Below are 23,574 nucleotides of genomic sequence, written 5' to 3'. Positions count from 1 at the left end.
TCATGTACCCTTTCTCAGGAAGCCACTGGTAGATGGTCACCAAAAAAGGGAACAAGGGCATAAACTAAGATAAAGGAATATATGGAATCCAGGAACAAAGAATTCAACACTGATGGGCCAAGGGGATTCCAAGGATTGTGGTGAAAGTCCAGTAATGGCAGCTATGCCTCAAGAGCTACCAGTACAGACAGGAATAGGGGGACAGAAGGTTCTGACGGGATTCCACAGGAAAATAAATGGAACTGATAGACTACTTAATAAGTGGGACCATAGAAAACTGGCCTGAACAGAGTTGTTGGAAGATATGAGAAGACAATAGACTCAAAGAAAACAAAGCAAAATGAGAGGATGGGGAAAAGGGAGGAAGAAGTGAAAGAGAGTAGAGTGGAAGTCAATACATAATTCTAAAACTGCTATATTAAGTGACAGCAGAACATGCTTATTACTTAGAAATATGGAGACCAGAACAAAGAGCTAAAAGAGTTACTTCAGAGGAGAATTAAAAGAGCTCTCCTTTCCACATTCACCAAGCAGAAAACAGGAATACCAATAATGAAACATATCTCACATTCTAAGAGGACTTGTCATATTGTGTTAGAAATACATTTTCTTGACTGAGAATTTTAGGCCAAAATGTGGATTTTATAGCAATTAACAATAAAGCTGGGGAGGGGCGCTTTGCTAGCTCAGTCAGTAGAGCATGCAATTCTTGATCTCAGGGTCGTGGAGTTCACCCCCTATGTTGGGCGTGGAGCCTACTTAAAAAAAAAAAAAAAAAGGAAAAAGGAACAAAGAGGAGGGAAGGAATCACCTTTTTAAGCACCTTCATGGCAAATATTTTCCCAGTATTTGCTCCTGTTACTTTTCGTACTTGAAAAACCTGGATAAAAAATAAAAGTGTTTGTTATTAAAAGCTAAACTATGCTAGTCACACTCCCTTAATTCCTATTTATAGAAAACAGATGATACATAGTTTATATTCTTATAAAAACCAGTAACACAAAGACTGTGCAAAAATGATGACCTCAAAGAGCAGACTATATTAAAGATTTAGTAATAAAATCTGTTAAACATGGGACTGTCCTATTTGGTCTGCTGACATCTGGTGGCAAAGTTGGTCAGTGACCATTCAATAATGAGCACTCTATATAACTTCATACACAAAATCCAAGTTTTCTTGGAAAAAGCTATAATCAGGGTTTCCAGAAGCAGAATACCAAAAGTAAAAATTATAAAATATTTTTAAGTTTCTTCCAGGAATGCCACTGTTCTTGCTTCACATAAAACTTTAATAATAGTTGACAGGAATTACTTTTTACCTATTCCTTAAAAAGGCTAACTATATAAAACATCATGCAATAGCTAAAATAATGTGAGACTCAAAGTAAATGTGTTCCACATTCGAGATGATTAGAACACATCAGAATGTGTCCTTAAGCCTGAGAAGAACCTACAAATGTCATGCTATGAAAAAATTAACACTACACAGTAGCATAAATAGTTCTTAAACTTAATCCTAACTACTAAAATGTTATCCAAATTCTATGTTTTGATAAAGAATAGCTAGGTATAAATTTTCTTGGGCAGAATACACAAAGGTAAGGTCACAAATTAGAAAGACTTGGGCAAAATATGAAGCTAAGAAGTTCTCTTCATTTTTCTTCTCCCTTCTTATATTTTTCAGCTTCCCTAACTCTAATGCTCCAAATACTGCAAGTCAAAGAAAACCAATTCAGATTTAGATCTCAGTAATAGTAACAATTTAATGGCCATGCCTCCTAAAAGTAAGGAGTGGTTTGTTTTTTAAGAGGATACCTATAGAGGATTCCATTTAACTAAAAGAAGGAAGGATTCCTCTAATAATAGACTTTGCCTGGCACAGTTGCCTATTTATTTATTCAACAAATACTGACTGAGTGCCTATTATGTGTCAGTCTTTTATGTGTATGTTGGTAGGAAGAGAACTTCTGTACATCCCTCAAATAATACCAGGTTAAGTGATCATATCCTTTGCTGATAGCTAGTAAACAAAGATTGAAGAGGACTGCTAAACCAGGATCTAAAAATTAACCTACCCAAGACAGACAACAGCTCTTATTTCAAAAATACTTCCTACCTTTCCATAGCCCCCTTTTCCAAGTACCCGAAGTAGCTCAAAACATTCTGGTCTGATTTTTTCTGGCCCTCTGTTCACACTAGTTTCCGAAATTTCAAATTTCTCACAATGTTCCATGCCACTGTGGAGAAAAGTAAAACCAAAAGTAAATTCTCAAAAAGTTAAATTATCTTCAGTTTACTATAACTGTAATCCAAATAAGTAAAAAGAAAAGGTATATAACAACAAATTTACTATCTGTGCGCTCAGTAAACTAATGATTCAATGGCAAGGTAGGTCAAGATTAGGATGGCTTGATAATTGCTTATCTGCTTGTTTACAGAATATGCTATTTTTTTTTTAAACATCAAGCACCCCCAAACTAAGATAAATTAGAACAAGTTTATTAAGTTGACAAAGGCAAAAAAGTCTTCTATCTATTCATATTTAGTTCATTCAAAATGTCTATGAGACTAGGTATTATCCAACTTCATTTGGCAACTTCAGAAAATCTGGGAACTTTGTAGAAGTACCCAATTAGTTCAAGAATTTATGCTACAAAAATTCTTGCTAATAAAATGTATCCATGCACCTTTCCATATCTACTATTAGCTTGATTTAAAGACTCCAAAAGTGGCATTTAGTGGCAATTTGTCCCTTCAATGCTTTTTATATGAGTTATCTTGGTCTACCCCCAACCCATGGTTTTTACTTAAGGTTGGGGTACAGAGGAGATTAATCACCATTCTCATTTAATAGAGTTTGCCTAAAATGACTTGAGATTGCACATATCTGTATGAATGATGTATTACAAGCAAAACAAAAAGCATTTGACTTTGGAAGGCATTTCTAAAAATTTTATTTTTAAGTAAGAAAAGTTGACTCTCTATTAACCTAATGAAAATTCCTTACCCACTCAGACTCATATTCAGTATACTGTAAGTCAGAATGAACATCTTTCTCTCAAAATCTATATATGATCTCAAAACCCTGGATATATTACTATATGGTGCTAAACTCAATAAACTAAGTGTACATATATGACTAGATAATTAAGAACAGGTTATTGGAATCACATGATGGCTACAAACTGGAACTGATAAAACCTACTTGTAAGAAAGACAGCACAATGAAATCTTTTCATATACACTTACAGTTCATATGGTCCAACTCCCCCATGGTCCATGCTTTCATTTAACTGACCCTGAAAAATGTTAAAGTTTTAAAAATAAATAATCTCATAAACATAGAATCAAAATACTTAATGCTTCACCCTACTACTAAAGGAGAAATGAATGAAATAAACCAGCTTAAAAATTCTCCATACTTTAATAACCAGCAAATGTGGTGATGAACAAAATAAGGTACATGATACCACAGGGATTTCACTTTTAATTTTCTATGACAAGCTACAGATGCTACTGATCAATGATCTACAAACTAGGTGATAGCTCCTTTAAAAATTACATTTATTCAAAAGATGTATTTTGTGTATTATGAAACTAAAGGCACCAGATTCTAAGTATGAATTACTAAATCAAATGATTTACAAAAAGTGCTGTTCTGAATATGATTCTGATACACAAGACTAACATAACAGGTAACTACAACCTAACTAAGCCTACAGTAACCACAACCAGTCCAAGATACTGTAGTGTGTTATGTGGCTGATCAAAGCAAAATAATTAAGCAGCACCCTCAAATTGTCAAGAGTTACGTTGGCCAAACATTTTTATTCTGACCATAGTATAAATGGATGCAAAATTTAATTAACTTTCTGTACACTAACAATGAACAATTCAAAAATGAAATTAAAATAACTGTTTGCAATAGCATCAATAATAAAATAGCATCAATTAGAAAAAATTTAACAAAAGTGTAAGACTTATACATTTGATAACTATAAAACATTGCTGAAAAAAATTAAAGATCTAAATAAATCAAAAGACATTCCACGTTCATGGATCTGACAACTTAATATTGTTTAAGATGGTTCTACTAACCAAACTGGTCTAGAGATTCAACTCAATCCTATCAAAATCCCAGGTTCCTTTCTTACAGAAATTGACAAGCTGACCATAAAATTCATACAGAAATGCAAGGGACCCAAAATAGCTAGAACAATTTTTGAAAAAAGGAGAACAAAGTTGGAAAACTGACATTTCCTGATTTTAAAGTGTATTTACTACAAAGCAACAGCAACGAAGACAATGAGGTACTGGGATAAGGACAGACATATAGTTCAATGAAATAGAATTAAGAGTCCAGAAATAAACCCTTATATTTATGGTCAACTAATTTTTGACAAAGATGCCAAGAAAATTCAATGGGAAAGAGACAGTCTTTCAATAAATGGTGCTAGGACATTTGGATATCCACATACAAAAAAATTACTTTGGTCCCCTACTTCACACCATATTCCACCACACTAAAAAATTAACTTAAAATTCATCACAGGCCTGGGGTGCCTGGCTAGCACAGTTGGTTGGACATCGAATTCTTGGTTTGGCTCTGGTAGTGATCTCAGGGTCATGGGATTGAGCCCTGCATCAGGCTCCATGCTTAGCACAGAGTCTGCTTGGGATTCTCTCTCCCTTTCCCTCTGCCCCTTCCCACGGCGTGTACACATTCTCTTTCTCGCTGTCTCTCAAATAAATAAATAAATCTTGAAAAAAAACTGATCAGGGCCTAAATGTAAGAGTTAAAACTAGAAAACTCCTAAAAGAAACCTAGGATGGAGTAAATATTCATCTTGGGATAGGCAATGATTTCTTAAGACACATCACCAACAGGCGCCTGAATGGTTCAGTCAGTGAAGTGTCTGCCATCAGCTCAGGTCATGATTCCAGGGTCCTGGGATCCAGCCCCATGTTGGGCTCCCTGCTCAGCAGGGAGTCTGCTTCTCCCTCTGTCCCTGCCCCCACTCGTGCACGCTCTCCCTCTCTCTCGATCACTCTCTCTCTCAAATAAATAAAATCTTTGAAAAAGACACATCACCAAAAGAACAAACGATTCAAGGAAAAAAAAAAAAAAACCAATAAACTGGACTTATTCAAATTTAAAACTTTTGCCCTTCAAAAGACATTATTAAGAAAGTGAAAAGAGGGCGCCTGGGTGGCTCAGTCATTAAGCATCTGCCTTAGGCTCAGGTCATGATCCCAGGGTCCTGGGATAGAGCCCCACATCGGGCTCCCCGCTCAGCGGGAAGCCTGCTTCTCCCTCTCCCACTCCCCTGCTTGTGTTCCCTCTCTCACTGTGTCTCTGTCAAATAAATAAATAAAATCTTTAAAAAAAAAAAAAAAAAGAAAGAAAGAAAGTGAAAAGAAACCCCACAGAAGAATTTATAAAGAACTTCTACAACTCAAAGTTTTAAAATAACCCAATTTTTTTAAAAGTGTGTTAGAATCTGAATAGGTATTTCTCCAAACAAGATACACAAATGGTTAATAAGCACCTGAAAAGATGTTCAACATTATCAGCCATTACAGAAATGAAATGCAAATCAAAATCACACTGAGATATCCCTTCATATCCACTAGGGTGGCTATAATTAAAAAGAAAAGTAAGTTGGGCAAAAAGTAGAGAAATTAGGGGTGCCTGGGTGGCTCAGTCATTGGGTGTCTGCCTTCGGTTCAGGTCATGATCTCAGGGTCCTGAGATCGAGCCTGAGCCCCGCGTCCCGCGTCGGGCTCCCTGCTCAGCAGAAGCCTGCTTCTCCCTCTCCCACTCCCCCTGCTTGTGTTCCCTCTCTCGCTGTGTCTCTCTCTGTCAAATAAACAAATAAAATCTTTAAAAAAAAAAATAGAAGTAGAGAAAATTAGAACACTGGTACACTACTGTCAGGAATGTAAAATGGTGCAACCTCTTTAACAGTTTGGCAGTATCTTCAAAAATTAAACATAGACTTAACATATGACCCAGCAAATCTACTCCTAGGTATCTACCCAAGAAAAATAAAAATATATGTCCCATAAAGACTTGGGCACAAATGTTCTTAGCAGCATTATTCACAACAGTCAAAAAATGGGAACTCCAATGAACATCAACTGGTGAACTGATAAATTGTGGTTGATACATACAATGGAATACAATTTGGCTTTATGTACATACTATGACACAGATGATCTTTAAAAACGTCCCGTTAAGTGAAAGAAGCCAGACACAAAAGTCCACATACTGAATGATTTGGTTTATATGGAATGTCCAGAAAAGGCAAATTTATACAGATGGAAAGTAGACCACTGGTTACCTATGGATTGAGGTGGCAATAAGGAGTGATTATAAATGGGCCCAGTTTCTTTTAAGGGTGATAGGAATGTTCTAAAACTAAATTGCAGTGATGGTTGTACAACTCTATAAATATAATAAAAGTCACGTAATTGTTAAAAAAAAAATAACTTGGCAGTAGAAATTCAGTTATTAATATTATATAGTTTTAAAATGAGTATTCTTGAATATAGTCTGGTTATGAGTCTTTCAATTTATACAAAAGGATATCACTTAATTGGGCTTTCAAAAATGATTTTTTTTAAGTGTTGAATCACTAAATTGTACACCTAAAACTAATATTACACTGTAGGTTGACTAACTGGAATTTAAATACTTTTTAAAAATGCTAAGTTTTTATTGAACATTTTAGAATAATTAAAAAAATATTTAGGTGAACACATCTTCCTTCAAAGGTACCACTGCACATTCAAGCTACACAAAGAAAACTGACAGTATTTTTTATTTTAAGATTTTATTTATTTATTTGACAGTGAGAGAGAGAGCACAAGCAGGGGGAGCAGCAGGGAGAGGGAGAGGGAGAAGCAGGCTCCCTGCTGAGCAGGGAGCCCGACGTGGGGCTCGAGTCCCCAGGACTCTGGGATCATGACCAGAGCCGAAGGCAGAAGCTTAACCAACAGAGCCACTAGGCACCCAGAAAACTGATAGTATTCTTAAACAAGGAACACTTAAATGCCCCCCAAACTACAAATTTTCAGCCAAAATTTGCTCATGGTGTGAACAAGTCAGGATGAAGTCTAATACTAGGGATGTATGTTTCAATGTTAGACTGAGCCAAATGGATGAAGCAGTATCAAGGGGAAAAAAAATTCTTGCAGTTTCAACTTGATACAGTTTCTTTTGGGGGGTAGGGGTAGTTATGGTTAACGGTTTTTTGGTCTCTGGTGCTTCACATAACCACCTATGATGGCTTCACTTTAAAGACAAAAGACTAACTTCTCTCAAATGTGATAAAACTGGAAATATATAATTGTTTTTACTTTAATGTTAGTTTTACTTAATTTTAAATTAAAGACCACAGGGTAGTTAACACTAAACCATGACTTTGAAGCCACCTAGAAAGATATGCCCTGTGGCTATGTTTCACTTCCGGAGCCAGCCAGGCCTGTATTACCACCTGCATCTGTGTTCATAACTTCCTACCGTTACCTTCTGGAGCAGAAGTATTTGAGGCACAATGCTTTTCTGCTACCCCATGTTACCTTTAGAAAAGTCTCACACCAGAAGCATCAGGCTAACATTATATAATACATAGACAACTCTCTTTCAGAGGAACTTTTTAGATTTTTTTTCTTCTGCTTTAAGCTTTATGACCCATCCAATACTCTTTTTCACGTGCTACTATGATTGACAAAGTGAATCCTGCTCATCTAAGGTACTATTCAAGATATGTTTCAAACCAGCCCACCAAACTATTTCCAAAGTTTTAAATTAAAATCGTATATAAGTTCAAGTTAATATGCCTAAAATCCCCATCAAAGAGGGAACATTTCATAAACATGTAAATAAATTGTTACAGAACAGGTGAAATATCCTTAATCCAGATATTCATTATACTGTTTATCCACTTGCCTGGCTGTTTGCTCACAGACATTTCCTTATAAAATAAGATTCAGTAATTCAATGAATTGGGAGAAAAGGAGTAAACCTTGTTCAAAATCTTGAGCTATTTAAAAGTGCTTTATAGTGCCTATTATAATGCAGGATAAGCACTGATGTTTTTCTATAATTTTCATAACAGTGAACATTATTAGCTATAGCACTTCGTTTTTCAAAGCACTAAAAAATTTTAAACTTTTTGCTCAATAAAAATCTGATATCCCAATCTGAAACTCATGCAGTAAGCTTCTGTGACTACTTCAAATTTTGAATTAGTAAAGTAAAAATTAAGGATTAGACTTTTCTGTTACTCTTTTAACTTTGTGTCTCCACAGAAAACAGAGGTTTCCAACATCTTCATAAACTAGTGAAAATCTCTAGAGGAAAACGTTCCCTTAGTTTCAACTCACTCTCCCCAAATTATACCATTACCAATGAAAAACGAACAAAAAAGACCCAAACCTAACCATCCAGCCCCCTCCCAAAAAATGCTCTTACCCGCTGCTTTTTAATATAGTCCTCTGAGGTATTCAATCAGGGTCTTTTCTTAGGTAACATTCAGCTTTATCCATAAATGCATTCATTTACTGTCCTCATCCTTCACTCACTGAAGAATTAATTATGATGTATAAATACATATATTTCCTAATATAAATTTAGTCAGTGTAACATATCTAAAAAGGCATGTATCTCTGAATAGGACCAATAATTTTAAAAATCCTACAGTTTCAAATATGCAGCACCTCTGGTATAACTGCATTTATTAAGTCTCTAGGCATAGATGAGGGTAAACTTGAATGTTTGGTTCCTTGGCAATGAGTAACACTGACAAGTTGTATTTCCATGAACTAGCTAACTGCTTAATATGCAAGAATATCTTAAGTATTTTATAAACTTTATCTCACATAATCCTCATTTGACAGAGAAGAAAAAAGTGTCAGAATAAGCAATTTATTCTAAATCACACAGTCAGTGACAATGCCTGGAGGGATCTGAATTAACTTCTGACCCACCACAGAGGTACAGTATGAACAAGACTAGTAAATGCAATGAAGAAGCTATGCAATGAAGCCTGCAGGCTGGAGTCAGAAGACACTACTAGTTAACTAGTTATCTATGTGGTCTTGGGCAATCACCTCTCTGGTTTATGCCTCCGATTCCTTACTATACGATGAAGAAGTGGGGCTACTCGGATATGCACCAATTTTTTTTTTTTAAAGATTTTATTTTATTTATTTGACAGAGAGAGAGATAGCGAGAGCAGGAACACAAGCAGGGGGGAGTGAGAGAGGGAGAAGCAGGCTTCCCGCTGAGCAGGGAGCCCGATGTGGGGCTCGATCCCAGGACCCTGGGATCATGACCTGAGCCGAAGGCAGACGCCCAACGACTGAGCCACCCAGGCGCCCTGCACCAATGTTTTTAAAAGTTTGTGTACTAAATGTTGCATATTCACAAATAGCCAGATTTTCAAGAATCTAAACTTCCTTTGTTTTTCAAAATTTTTAAATTTTGTTTTAGAGAAACCTGGGTGTCACTGAATTTCCTCAGGTGGCCAACCCAATCCCATCCTCAACTCTTTTCGCTTGTCCACCTTGAGGAACCTCTTAGAATAACACACTCAAAAGAAATATTTTCAACTCCAAAAGCATTGCTAAGTAAGATAAATTTTGCTGAAGGCTCTTCCTCAAAATCCTCTTTACCTCTGCTTTTTCTCCAAAGTTCCCCTCCCCAGGATAGTGGTCATATTTCTTTCTCTTTCATATTTCTACCAATTTCTCTGGCCTCCTCTTCCACACTCTCTCAAAAACCTGTTTGCTTGTACCCAGCAAAATGAACGTACAGGAGTAGGCCAAAATACATCTCAAGGAGTCCCAATTCATAACAGAAATCTTAATACAGTGTTTTACTTCCAATTGCTTTAACGTCTCCTGAATTATCCAGTTTTCTCCCCTGCCCTGCTTCAAAGCCACTGCCATATGGAGCCAATATAATTAATGAAAGTATGCAATACATAGTGAAAGTAATTCCATATTTGTTTAAAATTGTATGTAGTGTATCAGGTATTCGATTAAGAAGCTAACTGGAATTCCGTAGGCAAACATACTAAAAAGTACACATCTCAATACCCACCTTACAAACTGTGTGATTTTTATTAGACTTATTTGATTATGAAAAGAACAGTATTATTTCAGCCCACTTAGTTTCTTAAAACGTTCAAAGCTCTTTATTTATAGCATCTAGATCTTTTGGCAACAAGCGGGGCACAACTTACTTTCCAGAAGAGGAAAATCAGGTGAGGAAAAGGGGAGCCCCTTACATAGAGCAAACATCTGACACCAGTCCTTAACTCATGTACTCACCTAGACAGTGGGATTTAAAATCTAAATTATCATGAGGTTATCATGGATGATCATTTGCCCAGAATCAGTGATATAGTATGACAACAGTATTTTTGAACTTCAAGTGCAATTTGTGATTTTTCAATAAATTTATCTTGAAAAAAGAATGATATTCTATAAAGAATAACAAACTATTAAGACAGCAAAGGTAAAACCAAACTATGCATTAGGAAAAAACAATTCTAAATTCAGTACCCTAAATTACAACAAGGAAAGCCCTCGCACCACCATTCACAAGTCTCAGTTCAAGCAATTTATTTTTGGCAAGCCAAATCACAGCTGTCAACGCTGGTTTTTTCCACCCCCAAATTACACAAAGTATTTTGAAAAAATGTAGACATCTTCAACTAGGGGAAAAGTTACAAATGCCGTGTGTCGTTGTAAATGTTTAAAAAAAAAAAAAGTCACACGGAAGGGGGGGTTAAAAAAAAAAAAAAGCAAACAAACAAACCCTGGAAGATGCAGCAGAGCCCCCTTGCTCCCGAAATAAAACTCCTGGTGGCTGTAACAGCAGCGGCAGCGCTACTCCCGACAGAAGTTTTCAGCTGTCACTTCTAACAGCTGAGCGCTTCCTAGGAGAGAAGCGACAGGCCGAGAAGAGAGGTGGTTGTGGGAGGTCTGAAGATTTAATACTTGAAATCTTACACTCGAAGGGAAACCCTTCAGCACTTCACCTGCACTTAAGGGACACCCAGAAAGCGCAGTCCCCCTCCCCGCAACATGCGCTTACACCACTCGCGCCCCGCCACACTCAAATTCAACAGCTCGAGGAATCGACCACGCGCCCTTTCTCGTCCCCTCAGCAAATAGACTGCTCCGGGCTGCGCTGATCTGGGGCTACTGGCGCGACCTGCACCTGCGAGCCCCGAAGCGGCCTCACACCTAGGGCCAGGTCCGCCCCGCCCGCTCCCCTGCCTCGGACCGCGCGGCGCCTAGCTCCTCCTGGAGACTACTCGCGCCCCCCCGGGTCTCCGCGCTCTCCAACGCGCCGGGCTTCCAGGGCCCGCGCCGCCGCCCCGGCCCTGTCACCTCGGGCCCCCCGGGACCCCGGGCCTCACCCCCTCCTCCAGCTCATCCTCAGAGCCCGCGTCCTCTGGCTGGTCCAGGTCTATGTCAAACACTCCTGCCATGTCCTCAGCTTCCCTGTCTCGGAAGTCCGGCGCTGGGTAAAAGCCGTCCCGCCTCCGTCGTCGCCTCATGGGCCCGGACCCGCCGCAGCCACCGCCGCTGCTGCCGCCATCACCGGCTGCTTGGGCTCAGTGAGTCTGCGCCTAGGCCCTAGACTGGCTCCTCAAGTTCAGCGCTAGAGCATGCGTACAAGGTTCTGTGAAGCCAAACTGTGGGCAATGAACATGCGTAGAGTTATCTCCTGGAGCCAGGTACTAGCAGAAACATGCGCAGAACCCCAGCCGAAGCCTCTTACGGTAGCTAGATCGTGCGCATTCTCGGCTAAAGCTTTTGATGGACAATGAGCATGCGTACCTTGTCTGAAGTTGATAAATTGAAATTGAACATGCGTAATTAACCTTTCTGAATAGAGGGGGAAAAAAACACACACACAACAAAACTCTTCGTTTGTGAACATGCGCAACTCGTTCTCCGTAGCCTTTTTTTAAAATCGAAAGTGAGCATGCGCATAATGAGGGGGTTGGCCCTCTGAAGTTTGAACGGGACGGGAACGGCTGGTTCTGGGTCTGCGAGTGAGTGGGGTTTATGGGGAGCTCCTGGGACTGGTAGGGAAAGGGAGAAACTTGGTTTTGCTATTCTATTTCGGTGGCTTTGCGAAAGTCACATAACCTTTCAGAGTCTCAGTTTCCTTATCTATTAAATGAGAATACCTAGTTTGCAGGGTACAGTCTGGCTCGAAAGCCCCTGCGCTTTCCAGTGCTGCGAAGACCTGGTGTGAGGTCTTTACCAAAAATTGTCTTTTCATTGTTAAAAATAGTGAAGACTTGCTCTCCTGTTTCATCTAGTCCTCTCTTTCCAAGCTTTGTCTTCCTTGCTGTCTAAACAGAAGTCTTTCTTGTGTTATTGTAGTTACCAGGCCAGAAAGTGATTGGTAGAGAGAAAGTCATTAGTTAGAAGAGAGAAAATTAATGTTAATTAAAGGTACAGTTGTTGAGCTAACTTCTGTGTTCTGTGTGTCCCTGTAGTATAAAGTATGTACTAGGAATTCCTTCAACTAGCATTCATTTTGTTTTGTTTTAAATGCATGCTTAGGGACACAGTGAATACAAATCAGATTTCAGACACTATTGAGCTGTCTATGAATGCATTTGGGTACAGTAAATTCCAAATCCCAAAAATATGTAGAGAAAGAAAACAACTTCCTTGAATGATTAGCTCCTTAGACAACATAGCTATTTCATCTACAACACCATATATATGGCATTTTTAAATTATGTTTTTTATTGATGTACATCTGACATTTTATTTGTTCCTTGTTTATTGGTACTGTAGTGGTTCTCAAAGCCTATATTTTTCTATTACAGGTTGCTCACTTTTTTGAGGGAATAGGCCTAGTTTGCATCTCAGCATGTCAATAGTAACAGTGCAACTTGGTCAGTGTGGTAATCAGATTGGTTTTGAAGTATTTGATGCTCTATATACTGACTCACACTGTCCCCAGGGACTCTGCTCTAAAAGAGAGAATGAGGCATATCAAGCATCTTGCAAAGAAAGATTCTTCAGTGAGGAGGAAAATGGAGGTATGTGTGATCCATCTGTATTCCTCTCCTTTATCTGACACCTCTTCAAGGCCAGGTCCTCAATCCACATGGTGTCTGAACCCCATCTCTTCCCATCTTTCTAGGGAATGACTTTGCTCTCAGCCCTTTGTTTCTGTGTTAACAACCTTTGCCTCTCCACTTCCTGTCAGCATATGAGCATGCTCAGATCTCACCAACCTAAAACCAACCAAACAACATACAACTACAGCTTTTTTTTCTTTTCTTTTCTTTTGTTTTTTAAAGGCTTATTCCCTGGGGCGCCTGGGTGGCTCAGTCGGTTAAGCATCTGCCTTCAGGTCAGGTCATGATCCCAGGGTCCTGGGATGGAGCCCTGCATCGGGCTCCCAGGTCAGCAGGGAGCCTGCTTCTCCCTCTCCCTCTGCCTGCTGCTCCCCCTGCTTGTGCTCTCTCTCTCTGTCAAATAAATAAAATCTTTAAGAAAAAAATTTTATTCCATTTTGTGTATAGGCACTGTGGGGTGGTATAGAGTACAGAGATTTGGAATTTGGAATAAGCGTTGCAATTTTTTTTAAGTAAACTCTACCCCCAATATGGGGCTTGAACTCACAACCCCAAGATCAAGAGTCACATACTCTACCGACTGAGCCAGCCAGGCACCCCAAGCTTTTCTTTTCCTTCTTATCTCTCTACCTTCTCATCTAAGATTCTCAAACCAACTACAGTCCTGCTTTAAGCCCTACACCACTACTGAAGTGCTCAAAGAAAAGTTCCTAGGGGAGTGGAGGGATGGGGTAACTGGGTGATGGACATTAAGGAGGGCATGTGATGTAATGAGCATGGGGTATTATATAAGACTGATGAATCACAGACCTGTACCTCTGAAACCAATAGTACATTATATGTTAATTAAAAAAAAAAAAGTTCCGGGCGCCTGGGTGGCTTAGTTGGTTAAGCGACTGCCTTTGGCTCAGGTCATGATCCTGGAGTCCCGGGATCGAGTCCCGCATCGGGCTCCCTGCTCGGCAGGGAGTCTGCTTCTCCCTCTGACCCTCCTCCCTCTCATGCTCTCTGTCTCTCATTCTCTCTGTCTCAAATAAATAAATAAAATCTTTAAAAAAAATAAAAATAGAAAATAAAAAATAAAAGTTCCTAGTGGGGAACCTGGGTGGCTCAGTCGGTAAGTGTCCAACTTTTTTTTTTTTTAAGATTTTATTTATTTATTTGACAGAGCGAGACACAGCGAGAAAGGGAACACAAGCAGGAGGAGTGGAAGAGGGAGAAGCAGGCTTCCCACCAAGGCACCCCAAGCATCCAACTCTTGATTTCAGCTCAGGGTTGTGAGATCGAGACCCGCATCGGGCTGGATGCTGGGTGTGGAGCCTGCTTAAGATTCTCTCTCCCTCTCCCTCTGCCTTTCCCCTCCTCCCTCTCTTAAAAAAAAAAAAGTTCCTAGTAATCTCCTAGATCCAGTGACTGTTTCTCTTTTCTCAGTTCACTTAACTTCTGTCCTGGATTTTATAACATTAACTATAAAACTCCTTATTTATCTATTTATTTATTTTTAAAGATTTTATTTATTTATTTGACACAGAGAGAGAGCACACAAGCAGGGGGAGCAGCAGAGGGAGAGGGAGAAGCAGGCTCCCCACAGAGCAGGGTGAGCCTGATGTGGGACTCGATCCCAGGACCCCAGGACCATGACCTGAGCCGAAGGCAGTCACTCAACCAACTGAGCCACCTAGGCGCCCTCAAACTCCCTCTTTAAAACTCCTCCTTAGTCTCTGAATTTTTCTTTTCCAGTGGTTGCATCTCAGACTCTCTCTCCTCTGTCCTCACTGGTATAGTTCTCTCTGGGCAATTTCAGCTACTCTTGTAATTTGCAGCTTCTTTGACACTAGTGATTCTCAAATCTGCAGCCTAGCCTCTCTTCAGAGCTGCAGACTGATTAGTGGACATCTCCACCTGCATCTCCATGTGTACCTCAAACTCAACATCTCCATACCCTAGGGCATTCATTATTTTTCCTTTAGAACTTGGGCTCTTACTGCCCACATACCATCAAACAATCATCTGCTGCTTAATTTACCTCCTACATATCTCTTCTCCCCTTTCCATCTTCACTGCCATTGGCTTAGTTCTGGCTCTTGTCCTCTCTCACCTGAATTGTTTCAAGACATTCCTTCTAGTTTCCCTGCCTTGACTCTTGTGTCTATCATATCTACCTTCCACACTGCTGTATTTAAAAAGTCATCTGATGGGGCCCCTGGCTAGCTCAGTCGGTAGAGCGTGTGACTCTTGATCTCAGGGTTGTGAGTTCAAGCCGCACATTGGGTGTAGAGATTACTTAAAAAATAAATTGAAGGGATGCCTGGGTGACCCAGTCATTAAGCGTCTGCCTTCGGCTCAGGTCATGATCCCAGGGTCCTCGGATCAAATACCGCATCGGGCTCCGTGCTCAGCGGGGAGCCTGCTTCTCCCTCTGCCTGCCGCTCCCCCTGCTTGTACTCTCGCTTGCTTGCTCTCTCTCTCTGACAAATAGATAAATAAAATCTTTAAAAATTAATTAGTTAAAAATAAAAGCCATCTGACAATTCCTCACTTGCTTAAACATTTTCAGTAGTTTCACATTATCTTATAGATAAATTTTTAAGCTTTTTAGCACTCCATACCAGGACTTCCAAGGTCTGAGCCCGGCCTGCTTTGGGTCGTACCACATCATACTGCGATTAAGTTTTATCTCTTGCACTACTGCTTCTAGGGCTAGATTGATGTTGTCTTCATCTCTGTGTTCCCAGCACACTGCTTGGCACATTGTGAGCTCTCAACAGATGTTTGTAGACCTGACCCAGGGATCATTTTAGCCCATACTGATTCATTCTACTTAGTAGAATGCTAGGCATTATGAACCATTTGTATATACCTGCTGCTGCCCACCTTAATTTCTAAGCAGTATGACAGATCTTTCTATCCTTAACCTTTGGACTTTTTTTTTTTTTTGGACCTAGAAATTTGTGCTCTGAAATAACCCAAATAAGACATATGAAATATTTTTCTTTTGGTCTTTTTGCTACCTCTAGTTCCAGTTGCCCGGGCTGTACTTGTTGATATGGAACCTAAAGTTACCAGTCAAACACTATCAAAGGCTACCCAGTCTGGCCGATGGAAATATGGCCAGCATTCATGCTTCTGTCAAAAACAAGGTTCTGGAAACAACTGGGCATATGGGTAAGAGTAATTCCTCATGATTTCGGTTTAGATACAGCTACCTGGACGGCATAGTTACAGCTGCATAGTTGATATACCAAGCACATAATCTAGAAATTGCTATTTTAAAATTTAGAGAGTGACTTCACTCAGAAGAAACTCTTCGTTCTATCTCATGTATGTCTGTGCTTCAGGTCCAGGTAATGATAAAACCAAGGATCTCTTGCTGCAGGGTTTTCCACTTCATCACTGTTGTTCCACCAACTAACTTATTATCAAAACAATATCTTTATCTGGCAGGTATTCCAGCTAATAGGGAACACAACAAGGCAGTAGTATGTCCTAGGGTTCTTTGGAAAATTCTGATGCCTGGGTCTTACTTCAGAAATTCTGATTTAATTGGTTTAGGATGAAGCCCGGGTATTGGGATTTTTATAAAGCTTCCCTCGGTAATTCTAATGTGCAGCAAAGTTTGAGAACTACTGCTTTAGGAGTATTATTATGAATATTGAATATTATTTTGTACCATAAGCTTGCAGAACTACCTGGTAACTGAAGTCTTCAGCTACAGGAATGGCCTATAAAAGAGAATTTTCTGTACCCAGTAAATTCACTCTCCCCACAGTCCTATTCACCTGTTCAATATATTTAACGTGTGTATTTTAAATTTTATCAGTCAGGGCACTTGTACCTTTCATGAGAGCTAGTTCACATCCATGGGTTTTAAAAAACCTTCCCTATCCTATATCTTCCTGTCTTGCCTCTTTCTGAATAAATTGAAAGGTGTTTGTATTTGTTTCTTTTGTGTTGCATAGTTACTCTGTTCATGGACCCAGGCATGAAGAATCTATAATGAACCTAATCCAGAAGGAAGTGGAGAAATGTGACTCTTTGAGTGGTTTTTTCATTATAATGAGTATGGCTGGGGGCACAGGATCAGGGCTAGGAGCCTTTGTTACACAGAATTTACAAGATCAGTACTCAAACTCTTTGAAAATGAATCAGATTATATGGCCTTATGGAACTGGTGAGGTATGAACATATTAATTGAAAATTTTTATATTTTGGGGGCGCCTGGCTGGCTCGGTTGGAAAAGATGTGACTCTTGATCTCAGGGTTGTAAGTTCAAGCCCCACATGGGGTGTAGAGATTACTTAAATAAAGCTTAAAAAAAAGAAAAGGAAAATTTTGTATTTTGTATTCTTTGAAGTGAAATAAATATAGGTAAAAGATTGATCTCACCCTTTCTTTGGAAATGTCAAGTCGCTACATCAGGAGTCATTCATTATATAATATAGTACTTCTGTGAACAATTCATTTAACTTTGCTTAAACTTTTCTAAACGAATGAGGTGTCCTTGTTTTAAAAAATTCCAAAGGAGACAATTGTGCATCTTCTCTCAGGAACCCATTCCTGGATTAGTCCCTGTGGCTATAGTATATAAAGGAGGGACCTTGACCTCATGTTGGGGTTCATCATGCCATTGCCAACCTTCAAAGAATTTTCCTTTCTTTCCATTGAGAGGAAATGTCTATATAGATCAATTTCCTGTTGATCAGCCTTGTAAGAGAAATAATAAAATGGAGATGAGTTAAGTCACTGTAGGAAATGCTGTAGGAAGAAAGTGTGATAGTAGTAATCACTGTTTTTTGAGCCCTTACAAACAGCAGGACACTGTTCTAAGTGCTTTACTTGCATTCTGTCATTAATCCTTACAACTCTAGGAGCTGGTATAATTACTGTCCCGGCTGTACAAGTGAGAAAACTGAGGCTTGGAGAGATTACATAACTTGTCCAAGATCATAGATCTAGAAAGTGACAGAGCTGGGATTTGAATCCAGGCAGGATGCCCTTCAAATCTATCCTCTTAACCACTCTTTTCCCTTGCCTTTTTTTTTTTCTCACTTTTCCTCTCCAGGTTATTGTCCAGAACTACAACTCCATTTTGACTCTTTCTCACTTGTACCGATCTTCAGATGCCCTCCTTGTTCATGAAAATGATGCTCTTCATAAGATCTGTGCGAAACTGATGAACATCAAGCAGATCTCCTTTAGCGATATAAACCAAGTCCTTGCACATCAGTTGGGAAGCGTGTTCCAGCCTACATATTCTGTGGAAGGCTCATGTCACTACAGAAGAAATCCATTAGGTATTTGTCCTCTCGTATGTAATTTGTAGGGAAGTCTTATGTTCTGAAAGCCTCAAAGTTACTCCCCACTGGCTCTTCCTCTCTGTCTGAGGATACACTCAGGTTTCCCTCCTCTCAAAAACCTCCTAAAGAGCTACCTCACTCTCCAGCTGTCTTACTGAAGTTTTGAGAAGTTACTAAATTTCTGAAGAGTTGTGATACCCATTGACTCCATTCTTCAGGATCCTTTCTCTTCTTCTTCTTTTTTTTTTTTTAACAGCAACTTTGACATGTAATTCACATACCATACAATTCACTCATTTAAAGTATACGATTCCATTTTTAGCGTATTCACAAAGTTGTACAACCATCATTCTCATCACCCCATAAAGAAATCCATCATTCTTTTTTCAGCTTGTCAAGTGGTGCCTTATCAATTCAAACCATCTAGATGCAAATAACTCCATAATCTATACCCTCCTCAGTCCTAATCTCCTTCCCAAATAGTCGCCCATCCCAATTTTCTTAATTGCCTTCTGCTTCTTTAAATTTAGATTATTCTGAATGGATCCATCTTTTTCTCCTTCCCTCTCTCTCCAGCTCCCTCTTCCTTAATTTCTAACACCTGGATTTCTCCCACGGTCCTCATATCTAATCAGTATGTTCAGACCTGTTGGTGCCATCTCTGCCGCCTGCCTGCATTCTTCCCCCTCCTTCCCTGTCTGTCTGACATTGGTTCAGGGTGTCAATATCTCTCAACTAATACTGCATACTCTCTCTAAATACAAAGTAAACTAGCCTCTTTCTATTCTTTCTCTCCCCCTCCCCTCCCTCCCTCCCTCTCTCTCTCTCTCTCTTTCTCATAAAAACAGAGCTTACATCAAGTTGACATTCCTGTCTTAAGGTGGTCCTAACCCTGGATTCCTTCCTGTTTCCTGCCTCTTCCGCCTGCAGTCCATCTTGTACAGTGACTGCAAAAGAGCCTCCCCAATGCACAGGTCTAATTCTTGTACTCTCCTGTTCATCCTGTGGCCACATTTGTCAGAGTTCCTTATCCTGGCCTCCACATTATGCCCTGAACCCTAACTTTCTAGCTTCATTACCTCCTGCCTCCTCTGCATGGATCCCTACCTACTTTTTATCCTATCTCCACTGTCTTCCTTCAGTCTGGTACTTTCCAGCCCTGATCCCTTTGCTCATTGTTCCTTCTCCTTAGTAATTGCTTCCTCCCTCCCTTCTTCACCTCTATTGAAACCTTAACTCATCCTTCAGTGTCCAATTCAAGTGATAATTTTTCTATAAAGCTTTCCTACTGAGGCCTTTATGTAAAATAGCCCTCTTTTCTCTAAACTTTAAGGCATTCTCTATATCTCTTTTATGTCACCTAATATTTTTTAGCTTTATTATTTCTTTAAGTGTGTTTGCTTACCTTTAAAAGTAACAGGTAGGGAAGTCTGGGTGGCTCAGCTGGTTAGGTGTATGCCTTCGGCTCAGGTCATGATCCCAGGGTGCTAGGATCGAGTCCCACATCAGGCTCCTTGCTCAGCAGGGAGCCTGCTTCTCCTTTTGCCTGATGCTCCCCCTGCTTGTGCGCTCTCTCTCCTCTGACAAATAAATAAATAAAATCTTAAAAAAAAAAAAAAAACTTTAAAAGTAACACGGGGGCTTGGGTGGCTCAGTCGGTTGAGCATCTGCCTTCAGCTCGGGTCATGATCTCAGGGTCCTGGGATCGAGCCCTGCATCGGACTCCCTGATCAGCAGGGAGTCTGCTTCTCCCTCTCCCTCTGCTGCTCTCCCTGCTTGTGCTCTCTTGTTCATGCTCTCTCTCTCAAATGAATGTATAAAATCTTCTAAAAAAATTTAAAAATTAAAATTAAAAAAATAAAAGTAGCACACACACACACCCCTATTCAAAGAGTGCAAAAGGGGGGCTGCCTGGGTGGCTCAGTCGTTGAGCATCTGCCTTCAGTTCAGGTCATGATCCCAGGGTCCTGGGATCAAGCCCTGCATCAGGCTCCTTGCTCAGCGGGGAGTCTGCTTCTCCCTCCCCCTCTGCCTGCCGCTCTGCCTACTTGTGCTCTCTCTCTCTCTGTCAAATAAATAAAATCTGTAAAAAAAAACAAAACAAAAAACAAAGAGTGCAAAAGAGTATGCAATCAAAAGTTAGTGTCCTTCTCACCCTTTCCCAGATGTTACCACTGTCACTAACACCATGCATTTCCTTAGAAAGGGATTCTGTCATGTGCATATTATGTAGTCCCACTCATTTGCAGCTTCCTTGGAGACCTGTATCTTGTTAATTTCTCTGTATGTCATAGTACTTACCATGTTGCACATCTGTTCACTCAACCAATATTTATTGACTTCCTACTATGTGCCAGTCACGATGCTAAATGTTGGGGATCCAGTGGGAGCCAATGCAGACATTGTGTTCACTGTGAAATGGGAAGGAGAGACATTAAACAAATAAATTACACCAAGAACATATAATTAAAAACTGAGTGAAGTGCTCTGAGCTGACGGCAGCCGCTTAACCGACTGAGCCACCCAGGCACCCTGAGTGAAGTGCTCTGAAGGAACGAAGTACAGTTTCAGGAGAATGTGTCACAAAGAGATCAGACTTAGGCTACAGGGGCAGAGAGGGCTGCTCAAGGAAATAACACTTGAGCCGAGAGCTGGATAAGGACTCGGACATGACTTAGCCAAGGGAGGGAGGAGATAGTAGCATGTGCAGAGGGAATAGCACGAGCAAAGGCCTTGCAGCAGAAGGAAGCGTGGCACATCAAAAGAGAGAAATCCAGTGGCACTGGAGTGCAGAGAATGGGGTAGGGGGTGCCTGAAACCTGAGGCTAACGTGGTGAGCAGGGGCAGGCCTTGCAGGTCCTTGTAAGCCATTTAGAGGCCTTCCTCATCACCCAAAGAAAAGGGGAAAACTGCTGAACAATTTTAAGCAGGTTAGTGACATAATCACTTTTACTTTTGAAAAATCCACTGGACTGCCTGTGGATAGCTGATTGGAGGTTGAGTCTGCAGGCTTGTCTAGTGATTCCTCACTGGACCTCACTGAGAAAATAAAGGCACTTAGTCACACAGGAGCTCTCTCGACTCCCCCACCACGTTTGCAAACCTTACTGTACTGTCTAGACTCACCTTTGCACTTCACCTGGTGTTACAGTGGGAGAAGTGTCCTGCTCCTCTCAAAGGCTGATCTCTCACTTTGCTTCTGGGTCTCAATCCCTCTCCTTTCTCGGGGACTTAATTCGTCACTCATCTCTTGTCCTCCATGCGTCTTTCCTGGATTACTGCCATTAACAACTCTCTGGCATCTCTCACACTGAAAATACCCTCCTTTGACCTCACCTCTAGTGACTGAACCCATTTCTCTGTTATTCTTTAGAACAACGCAAGGGTGTCTGCCCTTGTTGTCCTCTCTTCATCTCTTTACTCTTCAGCCCACTCTGCTCTAGTTTCTCCAACCCCCACTTTTCTGAAATTGCTTTTTACAAGTCACAAGTATGTCCACATTGCCAAATTCAGTGGACCCTTTGCTGTCCTCGTTTCTATCAACCTGTCAGTAGAATTTGGCATGGCTGACCTTTGGTCTTCCAAATCTTCTCTTTGTCTTTTGTGACAGCCCTCTCCTGATTTTCCTTCTATCTCAGTGACTACTTCTTTTATTTCCTTCTTTTCTCTTCTTTTGGCTCCTCTTCCTTTTCCCAAGCTCTAAATGCTGGTCTTGGACCCTCTCCCTGATAACTGGCCCACTTTCATGGCTCTAAACACCATCTGTATTCTCCAGCCTGCTGGTTTATCTCCAACTCCGACTAATTCCCTTAGCTCCAGATTTCTATATCCAGCAGCCTTCCTGTATGACATCTGTATGTACACATTTCATGGACATCCCAAACATAATGTGTCAGAAACAGAGAGCTTTCTCCCAGAAGCTTGTTTCTTTCTCACTCCCTCAGTTGCTCAGTTTTAAAATCTTAGGTCTAGGGCTGCATGGAGCCTACAGGGTAAAAAAAAAAAAAAGATTCTAAAATCTTAGGTCCAGCTTTCTTACAGTGAAGTCTACCATTGCCTCAATTGTATGGGATCCAGCTTCTGTCTTCTAGGTTCCCTTCTTTCCTGCCATTCTCTCCGTTCAGGGGCACAGCCTCGGGGGCCTCTTTACTCATCATACAGCCCAGCTCATTCTCACCAGGAGGTCTGTTCTTGCTGTCCTCATCAACTTCCTACTCCCTCTATCAGGAATATTCTCCTGGCCATTTCCCATTCATCTTCCCAGTCTCAGGTCGCTGTTACCTCCTTAAAATGGCCTTCCATGATGATCCTATTTGAGGAGTGAGTGTCTATAATATCATCCCATTTGTTCCCTTCCCAGCACTTATCACTCTCTGACGTTGTTTTTGTTCACTTATTACCATTTTTATTCTTTGTTTCTAACCACTAGAATAGAGGCTCTGTGAAGGCAAGGCCTTGCTCACCACCATGTCCCCTGTCCTCAGAACAGTGCCTCTCATATAATAGGTCCTTGCTAAAGGGGACTAAATAAATGGAGCTAACAAGGATGGATTTGAAAGCAGTTGGGGGTGGGGTAAAGTGCACAGGACTAGATGATGGATTGGATCTGGAAAATGACATAAAGGGAGGTGTAGAGCAGAATTCGTGAGGCCCTGATTTGCATATCAGTATAAATCGTAGTGCTGTTCACTAGCGCTGGGGACGCTGAAAAAGGATGTGGTTTGTGGGGCACAGTACAGGGCAAGGAAAGAGGTGGGTCTTAGACGTGTTGAGTGTGAGGTGCCTTCGCCATACCTAATGGAAATGTCATGTGAGGAGTTGGCTGGAGGGCAGCTAACCTGGTCTTCCCACTTCAACCTTTGCCAACCCAGGGGCACCTAGGTGGCCCAGTCGTTGAGCGTCTGCCTTCGGCTCAGGTCATGATCCCAGGGTCCTGGGATCGAGCCCTGCATCGGGCTCCCTGCTCAGCGGGAAGCCTGCTTCTCCCTCTCCCACTCTCCCTGCTTGTGTTCCTGCTCTCGCTGTGTCTCTCTCTATCAAATAAATAAATAAAATATTTAAAAAAAAAAAAAACGGGCACCTGGGTGGCTCAGTCGGTTAAGCGTCTGCCTTCGGCTCAGGTCATGATCCCAGGGTCCTGGGATCGA

General features: G+C 40.7%; 2 protein-coding genes and 1 long non-coding RNA gene across 16 annotated transcripts in view; 1 reads left to right on the top strand and 2 right to left on the bottom strand.

Annotated features, from left to right (window-relative positions):
* The window catches only part of RPS6KB1 (ribosomal protein S6 kinase B1), a 52,959-nt gene extending 41,257 nt beyond the window's left edge, over window positions 1-11,702 (bottom strand). For 2 of the 7 annotated variants that reach the window (XR_014140684.1, XM_081806042.1), the window contains exons 1-4: window positions 11,439-11,702; window positions 3,250-3,299; window positions 2,117-2,237; window positions 812-880 (exon numbers count right to left, since the gene is read on the bottom strand). Coding sequence is in view for 6 of the 7 variants with exons in the window: in XM_081806042.1 (XP_081662168.1) it covers window positions 812-880; window positions 2,117-2,237; window positions 3,250-3,299; window positions 11,439-11,579 (381 nt within the window). In the remaining variant the exon portion in view is untranslated. Of the gene's footprint in view, window positions 1-811; window positions 881-2,116; window positions 2,238-3,249; window positions 3,300-10,831; window positions 10,953-11,438 lie in introns of those variants that run through there. The other 5 variants (XM_081806041.1, XM_081806038.1, XM_081806040.1 and 2 more) reach the window with 5 other exon arrangements.
* Window positions 11,703-11,830: 128 nt separating this feature from the next.
* Window positions 11,831-23,574, top strand: part of TUBD1 (tubulin delta 1) — a 30,477-nt gene continuing 18,733 nt past the window's right edge. The window contains exons 1-5 of one of the 5 annotated variants that reach the window (XM_081806043.1): window positions 11,831-12,080; window positions 12,873-13,088; window positions 16,148-16,295; window positions 17,090-17,306; window positions 18,193-18,424. In XM_081806043.1, the coding sequence (XP_081662169.1) occupies window positions 12,917-13,088; window positions 16,148-16,295; window positions 17,090-17,306; window positions 18,193-18,424 (769 nt within the window). In that variant the 5' untranslated portion in view covers window positions 11,831-12,080; window positions 12,873-12,916. Of the gene's footprint in view, window positions 12,081-12,872; window positions 13,089-16,147; window positions 16,296-17,089; window positions 17,307-18,192; window positions 18,425-23,574 lie in introns of those variants that run through there. The other 4 variants (XM_081806044.1, XM_006740308.3, XM_031035600.2 and 1 more) reach the window with 4 other exon arrangements.
* The window catches only part of LOC145717460 (uncharacterized), a 14,610-nt gene continuing 10,300 nt past the window's right edge, over window positions 19,265-23,574 (bottom strand). For 3 of the 4 annotated variants that reach the window (XR_014140689.1, XR_014140691.1, XR_014140692.1), the window contains exon 4: window positions 19,265-20,007. This is a non-coding gene — a long non-coding RNA (uncharacterized LOC145717460). Of the gene's footprint in view, window positions 20,008-20,576; window positions 20,839-23,574 lie in introns of those variants that run through there. The other variant, XR_014140690.1, reaches the window with a different exon arrangement.

This window comes from Leptonychotes weddellii, chromosome 15, assembly GCF_054177405.1.
Source record: "Leptonychotes weddellii isolate Sample4059 chromosome 15, ASM5417740v2, whole genome shotgun sequence".
In the NCBI taxonomy this organism is placed as follows: Eukaryota; Metazoa; Chordata; class Mammalia; order Carnivora; family Phocidae; genus Leptonychotes; species Leptonychotes weddellii.
Note: the sequence above shows the minus strand (reverse complement) of the source record. Positions and strands in the feature narration are given on the sequence as shown.